The sequence below is a fragment of the Macrosteles quadrilineatus genome, unplaced genomic scaffold (genome assembly GCF_028750875.1).
Source record: "Macrosteles quadrilineatus isolate MER2022 unplaced genomic scaffold, UCM_ALF_1.0 Scaffold_76__1_contigs__length_560249, whole genome shotgun sequence".
NCBI lineage: Eukaryota > Metazoa > Arthropoda > Insecta > Hemiptera > Cicadellidae > Macrosteles > Macrosteles quadrilineatus.
In genome coordinates, this window is record NW_026542669.1 from 377,139 (window position 1) to 385,991 (window position 8,853).

The following is an 8,853-nucleotide window of genomic DNA, read 5'->3' on the forward strand; positions in this document are numbered from 1 at the left end:
TCAAGGGCAAAAAAGGTTTTACCCTCAATCAAGGGGTGTGAAACAGAATTAAAAGAAAAGGAATTTAAAATTTGAATAAAATATTAAGTAAGTAAATTTAGAGAGGAAAGACTAATTAGTTAAATTGCAGGTAAAAAGATTACAGATTTTTGTTATATAAGTTAAATAAAAAGCCTATGTTGAGTGAGATTTCTTCATGATGGATGAGACTCTCCAAATGGGCTGGACTGACCTGACCGTAAAACCTTGCTGGCATCCAGGTGAGTTAGCAGGAAGTAGAAGTAGGCCGAGAACATGGTGGCCGCTTCCCAGACACTGCAGCACGGTATTAGGCCGGAGTAGACATAGGCCTAGCTGTGTAGGTATCGCCATCAGTGGGTGGTGGTGCACAGTCAGTGGTGCGGCGCGGTCCCATCCGCCTGGGAGAAGGCTCATCGTGGTGCAGTTGTTAGCATTCTAATGGTGGCAGGTTTCAAGTGGAGTCGCCGACCCTGATACAAAGTATAGATCACTGACCTGGCCTAATTAAGGCTAACATGTCTCAGAGTCCATATATTTAGTTGGCACTAGGTATGAATAAATCAAAAGAGCGTAAAACATTCTCTTTACCTGCAGTCAGCGACCACATTTTTACAAAAGCTGTTCTAGTGTCTAGCCTATTCAAACATTGTTTTCTAGAGAATAGTTACATGATCTCACATGAATGAAAATGCATGAATGTGCTTGCTTACTATTCACAAGTTTAAGAACAAACAAAACGGATATTTAAGTTATTATCTTGGCTAGGCTACTGTAATTGACCAGAGCAAAAATTTAGGCTAGCAAAAGTTACTAGCACAAACAGAATTATAACTAGCCTAGAAGCTTTTAACATGATTGGGTCCAGACCAGCTCACAGTTAAACACAAAAAATTACACAAAATGACTCGAAATGACACAGAAATGATGTTAACACTTTAACTTGGTCTTTTAACCTTAACATGAAAATTGGCTCAACCTTTAATATCACTTGTACTGATCAAGTTAACTCAACGAGGCATGCACATTGTGTTATCTAGTGGACTCGAAACTCTCAGAAAACAGTACAATAAACATCAAACTGGCTCTAAAAAAACACTTCTGAACAATAGTGAAACAGTGAAAAATGAAACAAAATGAAATAAGCGAGGACTAGGCCTGGCGAATTCAACTTACCCGTGGTATGGAAACTCTACTCGCAGAAATGCTCCATACTGAGCTGTGTGAAAGGGATCTATGAAAGTAAAAACTTCAGGGTTCACAAAAGAAAACTCTTCCGGAAGAAAACCCCGTAGTTTTGGAACAATCTCAAACCCAAAGTCTGAGAAAACGGGAGCCACAAAGTCACCCGAACGAAACGTCCAGCAGACGCAGCCAGTAGTACCAACCACGCAACAAATTAAACAGTGCCGTAGAGCGTTGAGCACATACACACGGCACAACCTCCCCCACGAAAACCTAACCTCCCGGGGCAACAACAGAAAACCAGGTCAACGACTCTGTCTTCTGGAAGGAAAACTCACTTCCAGGGGATAATTTTGCTGGGCCCAGCAATGGCAAAGAAACAAATTCGACACAACAGAGCAGTTCACATTCCTACACTGCAGGGTGATCAGGCCTACAGGGCAGGAACCTATCCTAACCTATCCTAAGATCTGGTTGTCCCCGAAAAGCCTTCAATTGGGAGATGTGGGCCTTTCTGAAAATGACCCCTGTGTCGGGGTGAGCAAGCCTCACGGTGACAGGAGACAAAAATTTCACGATTTTGTGTGGACCAGACCACCGATAACACAACTTCGCAGCACGCTTGTCTGCAGCACAACTGATTGGATGAGTTTGACAAAACACTAAATCACCAACCTTGAAAGGATTTGCCTTGCGTCCTTCATTGTACCGTTTCCGCACCCTTTCCCTGCTGGCAATGAGATTTCTCTTAGCAGCGTCCCATGACTTTCGGACGTCACTAACGCCAGGAACAGGTAACAACTCCGCCACTCCCCAAAAATTTGAGAGTGGAGAAGAGGGTGGGTAACCAAGGAACAATTCGAAAGGCACGGCTTTGTGACTCTCATGCCGGGCAGAGTTGAAAGCCAACTGGAGCCACTCAAGTGACTCGTCCGAAGTGGTTTGTTTTTCTGCATGGTAGGCAATCAACGCAGCCTTCAGGCTGCGATTGAAACGCTCGGCATGAGAAGGTTGGGGATAATACGGAGATGTGGTGATATGTTCCACCCCAAGTCCGAAACAAAAACGGTGGAACTCCTTTGAGGTGAATTGAGGACCATTGTCAGTGACAAGTTGGGTGGGAACGCCAAAGTTTTGGAACAGACGGCTCTTCAAAGCCTTGAGGGTGAGGCTGGTGGTCGCTTGACGGAGGGGAAACAACCAACAAAATTTCAAGAAGGCGTCAACGCAAACGAGTAGGTAGGTGTTACCTGACCTGCTACGTGGGAACGGGCCCACATAGTCGATGAAAACCTTCTCAAAGGGTCGGCTGGCGACCTCCGAGGCCAACAGACCAAGTTCGGAGTTTTGTGCGGGCTTGCTTAGACAACAAAGCTTGCAAGCTCTCACCCTTTCGGCAATGTCTCTGTCCATTCCCTTCCAAATGAACTCCTTGCGGATTTTCGCAATGGTTTTGTGAATGCCCAGGTGCCCACCTACAGGAGAAGAATGGAAGTAGGCAAACACCATGGGAACCAAAGCACAAGGGAGAACAATGCGGGTACCGCCTCCATACCTGGGACGACAACAGAGGACTCCCTTGGAGAGGGAGTACGGGGGCTTTGGGGTGCCAGACTCGATGCCTTGCATGAGGGGACCGAGCTCGGGATCAGAACGCTGGTGCGGAGCAATGTCTCCAAACGCCAGGGGAAACTCCAACAGCACCGCACCACAGCTGGGATTTTCTCCAGGTGTGGGAGCGTCGTGATACATCCGAGACAAGGGATCGGCGATGATGTTCTGCGTACCCCGCACATGCTGTACCTTAAATTTTAAGGCAGAAATTTTGACAACCCAACGCCCTATCTTACCAAGCTGGCGAGGGTGCGCCAGCAGCCAAGAAAGAGCCTGGTTGTTAAAAGTCAAAAATGGAAAGAGAAATAGACTAGATAATGAGCAGAAAATAATTTAATTATTCACAAATGAAAAGTTACTCAATCATAGTAAAATGCTACCAAACAATTATTTCTATTTTCAACATAACAATTCATTCCAAAATCATATGTCTCAAAATTATAAAAGTTCATATTTTCATAGCAGCTGGAAAAGACAATACAAAATATAAACCATAGATTATTTAAGTGAAATGTTTGTATACTATATCCAACATTCTCCCACCTTTTGACTTGCAAAGTCAAAATATTAATTATTAATCCAGGTATCTTCGTGGGGGTATAATTTTTCTTCCTCTTTGTGTGTAAACAGGTTGATCATGTTCACGACCAACACCTTCAGCTACTTGTTCATCTTCCATTTCGAATGTTTCATTACCATCTTGATTGTCTTTCTGCTGGACCAATTCAAGTGGAAACACATGTTGTATGGGTCTCAGCACTGTTCCTTTTGATGTTTTCATTTCCACAAGACGTATGTTGCCATCTTTTCCAGGAAGTATCTTCTCAATCTTCGCCAAAGGCCAGTCCATCCGTTTGGTATTGTCGCTTCCAAGTAAAACAATTTCTCCAACTTGCACTTGACGAGATTTCTTCTTCTTCGAATGTAACACCAATTGACTTAAATATTCGCTTCTAAATCTTTGTTCAAGATCTTCTTTTAATTTTAATTTAAAGTTCCAACGTCGAGACAAATTTGTGTAGTTGATCTGCTCCAAATCAATAACTCCATACTCCTTCGTACCATTCAAAAACATAGCTGGCGTCAAAACTTCCATGTCATGGCTGTCTTCTGAAATGTAAGTCAAGGGTCTACTATTTATGACAGATTCACAACTGCACAAAACGGTCAAAAATTCTTCATAAGTCAAACTAGCTCTTCCTAAGACTGTGCGAAGAAGCTGTTTCAATAGTCTTATGAGTCTTTCCCACCAGCCTCCCAATCTGACGACTTTATCAAATCTGTAGAAATATCTGTAATACCAACAATCTGGTTCAGGTTTTGAATTAATCAGAATCTTTGTAGTTGATTTGATCTTCCTAAGTTCAGAATTTACTTCTTTCTCATCACAATCATCACTGAAGTTTTGGTTAGGCCACAAGTTTGATGAGTTTCTTAGCCATTGTGGTCCCTCCCACCATTTCGACTCTACTAGCTGCTTAGGAGAACATCCACGTGACGGCAAATCAGCTGGATTCATATGGCCTGGAACATGATTCCATGATTCGATGCTACTAAGGGATCTTATTTCCTTTACTCGGTTCCAAACAAACACTCCCCAGTAATCTTCTCGACGAATCCATGACAAAACGGTGGTTGAGTTGGTCCAATAAAATGTTTTGACATTTTCAAATTCCAAACTCTTTAAGACGTTGTCAGTTAGACGAGCGCCAATGGTAGCCGCCAATAACTCCAGTCGAGGAATAGTCATCTTCTTGACAGGTGTAACTCTACTCTTCGCTTGAACTAATTGAACTGTTACAAGTCCATTAGATTCACCCCTCAGGAAAACAGCGGCCGCATAAGCGTCCTGGCTTGCATCACAAAAACAGTGAACTGTCCAAGAAATATTCCCTCCGATTTCATTTCCAAAATATCTTGGAATTTTCAAATTTGAAAAAATCTCAAGTTGCTTTGCCCAATCTAAAAACAAAAGTTTTATTTCTTCTGAAACCTTGTCATCCCATCCAATTTTACTTTCCCACGTTTTCTGCAGCAATATCTTAGGCAAGAGTGTAGCAGGACAAGTTATACCTATGGGGTCAAACAACTTGTGAGCAAAAGACAAAATAGATCTCTTTGTGACTATTTCAGGCTCTTTAAACTCAAAGTTTTCAAAATTCAACTCAATCATGTCAGTATTTTTGTTCCAATTTAAACCTAAGATAGGTGTCAAGGTAGAATCATTTTTGAAACTCTGAATGTCTGTGCACTCCCAACTCCGAAGACAGAATCTAGCATCTTTCATTACAGAAGTCGCTTGATCTACAAATAGATTCAAATCTGTTAAGTCATCAAAACTTGCCATACAGTTATCTACATAGAAACTTCTCGACAGTGTCTCTACTACTTTTCTTGAGTAGTTTAACGATCCAGAATCTATCAAGTCTAATGTTTTTTCTAAATGAAGTTTTATTACTGCACTTAGCATAAATGGGCTACAGGTAACTCCAAAGACCACTCTAGCGTGTCTGTAAACAACCAATTGACCATCTTCATTAATCCACAAAAAACGAAGAAAATCTCTATCATCCGTATGTACACCAATCTGAAGAAAAGCCTTCTCGATGTCAGCAACAACTCCATATCTGTGTAGTCTAAAACGATTTAATATGGACGGAATCAATTCAATTAGATTGTCCCCTTTTTCTAGACAATCGTTCAACGAGGGCTGATTCTTTTCTTTAGCGGATGCATCAAATACAGGTCTCAATTTCGTGGTAAGACTGTTTTCTTTTATCACATGTCGATGCGGTAGGTAGTGACCAATTTCCAAATCAGCATCGTTAACCTTCTCTATGATACCTAATTCCTCCCAGTCAGACAACACCTGTTGATATGAACTAAGATATCCACTAGAATTAAGTTTATTTGTAAGATTACTGAGTCTCTTCTGTGCTACTTTTGAATTAGTAGGTAACGGCGGGTGATCATCAACCCATGGCAATTTGACCTGATATCTGCCATCATTTTCCACTGAAACAGATTCTACAAAATGTTCCATTGTTCTACTTTTAACTGAAGATTCACTCTTGACCTCCACTGGATCCTTGATTCCTAAAACATCCAAACTCCACAAATCTGAAATTGATTTATTATCAATAGGGGAAAGTAAAGAAATTACTGCCATAGAACTGGACCTGTCATTCCCTTCAACTGTAGTTCTTCCCATTAAAGTCCAGCCCAACAAAGTGTGCATCGCAACTAACCCGTTGGAAAGCAGATATCGTTTCTCAGTGTAAAGTTTCCCGGCAACGTCTGCACCTATCAGAACTTCAATAGGCCCGTCTCCATCTGTTATATTAATTCCCAGTGTTCCAAGCTCTATGGACCAAGGACCAGGCTTAACTGTTGTAACATCGTTACAAATTATATCTTGATCAAGAACGTCAAAATTGCAGGCATAGCTGTTATTTAAGTCACTTAGTCTAACCTTATAACACGCATGTTCAATTGTTTCAGTACTAGTGCCACCAAATAAAGCATGAGCTAGCTTCTCCCTTCTGACTATGTCGTAGCCAAATTCCTTTGCTGTATTTTTCAAAATATAAGATCGCTGTGATCCCGTATCTATTAAAGCACGTGCTGTTCGCTCTCGATTTTGGTTTCTAATTTTTACTAGAAAGGTTTGTAAAAACACTTCTGTGTGAACATTGTTTGCTAGAGAACTTTCTTTGCCTGGTTGTTCACTCAATGAACTTCCTTTTGCATCAGATGCCCTACACATAACAGCAGTGTGCCTCTTTCCACAGATGGGACATTTTACTCTAACTTTACATTGCACACTCCTATGACCATACTTTAAGCAAGTAAAGCAACAACCATTTTTCCCAACGATTTTCACCTTCTCATCTACTGTCAATTTACTGTCTTTACAGTTTTCAGCTAAGTGGTTAGAACCACAAAACATACATTTAACGTCTTTAGTATTTAACTTATCAGACTTCGTTGGGTAAACTAAACCAGCAGCTGTCGGCATCATTTCAGTATGTCTGGCGTAACTAGGCTTAGGTCGAAATACAGTAGATTTACTTACTTTAGGCTGTAGGTTAGGTTGCTTACTATTTTCAAAACCAGATGCGGCTAGAGTAATCCTTTCCTCGTTAGCAACCTCCTTTTGCAGAAACTTCATCAAACCATCAAGTCTATTAAGTTCAGCATCAACTTCATAGCCGGAGTGACGCTGCCAAGCTCTCAACAGTTCCTCGGGCAAACAAGACTCTATAAGAGGATATAACATAGCAGAACATTTGTCAGTTGTTACTCCTAATGTCTCCAATGCTCTTAGTTGGGTTTCCAGTTTATCGTAAATGCAAGAAACTTCTACCTTACTGTTTAAATTACTCAGCACTAACTTCAAAAGCTCTCTAATATACACTTCTATGAGAAGGTCATCTCTACCAAAACGACTTTTAAGACTTTGCAAAGCTTTTGAATAGTTCTCAGCGGTAGCAGGATAACTTTCGACCAGCTGACGAGCCCTAGAATTAGCTATAGTAGCCTGCACAAGATAATGATATTTATCAATATCGTCAATATTCTCGTCATCATCTATTCTTTTGAATTGTGCCCAAAAAGGTAACCAATCCTTCAAATCCCCGCTAAACTTTGTGAATTCAATAGTAGGTAGCTTCAGCTTAGTCCTAACAGCAGTAGATTTACTCATTACAGATCCATTGGACTCAGGTGAAGTAGACCCAGGCCTAATCAATCTACTCTGTACAGCTAAACTAATTCGATTAAACTTCTCTACATATTCATCTGCTAGCCTAACTTCTTCATTTAACTCTTCTTCATCTGCTTCAGAATCAAGTAAGAAATCTAAAATTTCCCTGTCCAAAGTTTTTAGTTCTTCTATCTTACCTTCCAGAGAGCTCAATTTACCCTTTATATTGTGTAGGTCTTGCTCATCTTTGCATAGCTCCTCATTTATCCCATTATAAATTCTGGTAAATGCTGTTCTGAAGGTTTTTCTTAGTTTCCTATTTCTTTCCATTATCTCAATAGTGACTATCTTGTTAAGAACTCATACAGTCCTGTCACGGTCGCCAAATGTTAAAAGTCAAAAATGGAAAGAGAAATAGACTAGATAATGAGCAGAAAATAATTTAATTATTCACAAAAGAAAAGTTACTCAATCATAGTAAAATGCTACCAAACAATTATTTCTATTTTCAACATAACAATTCATTCCAAAATCATATGTCTCAAAATTATAAAAGTTCATATTTTCATAGCAGCTGGAAAAGACAATACAAAATATAAACCATAGATTATTTAAGTGAAATGTTTGTATACTATATCCAACACTGGTTGTCTGTCTCAAGGAGAAACTCGGCATGTTCAAGGAAACGCCGGAACTTGTCAACGCCAAACACCACCGCTAAGCACTCCAGTTCATAGACAGACGAAGCTTTCTTTTCTGAAGGTGTAAGGGTGCGTGACGCAAACGCAATTGGTTGTCTGACACCATCAATTTCCTGGGAAAGCACCGCGGTGCTTTTTGCTGAGCCCCAATGGCACAGGAGGAGGCGTCCGTCTGTAAAACAAACGGCCGAGATAAATCAGGCATCCTGAGCACAGGTGGCTGCATGATAGCCTCCTTGAGACGCTCAAAAGCCGACTGCTGCGCATCTCCCCATTCGAACCTTGCTCCCTTCTTTCTGAGCGCATTGAGAGGAGCAGCAATTTCAGCAACATTGGGGATGAAACGGCGATAGAAATTCACCATCCCCACAAAACGAGCTACACACTTTGCGTCCCTAGGGGCGGGGAAATCCCGAATACCTTGTGTCCGGGCTGGATCAATGCGTATTCCTCTGGAAGAAACCATATGCCCCAAAAAGGAAATTTCATTCTGGGCAAAAGTTACCTTCTCAGGGTTTACTGTGAGTCCAGCCTGTTTGAGCCTAGTCAACACGTCCTCAATGTGACGCAAATGATCCTCAAAAGTTTCACTGTACACCAACAAATCATCGAGGTAATTGAAAACAAACT

General features: G+C 41.0%; 1 protein-coding gene across 1 annotated transcript; it reads right to left on the reverse strand.

The window, feature by feature from the left end:
• Positions 1–3,391: 3,391 nt before the first annotated feature.
• On the reverse strand, positions 3,392–7,852 carry LOC128982001 (uncharacterized). Its single transcript, XM_054401030.1, has one exon. The coding sequence runs from the start codon at positions 7,850–7,852 to the stop codon at positions 3,392–3,394; it is 4,461 nt and encodes a 1,486-aa protein (XP_054257005.1).
• Positions 7,853–8,853: the final 1,001 nt, after the last annotated feature.

Bases quoted from the DNA above. Each gene is read 5' to 3' on its own strand.
- LOC128982001 (XM_054401030.1), bottom strand. From the start codon at position 7,852: ATGGAAAGAAATAGGAAACTAAGAAAAACCTTCAGAACAGCATTTACC.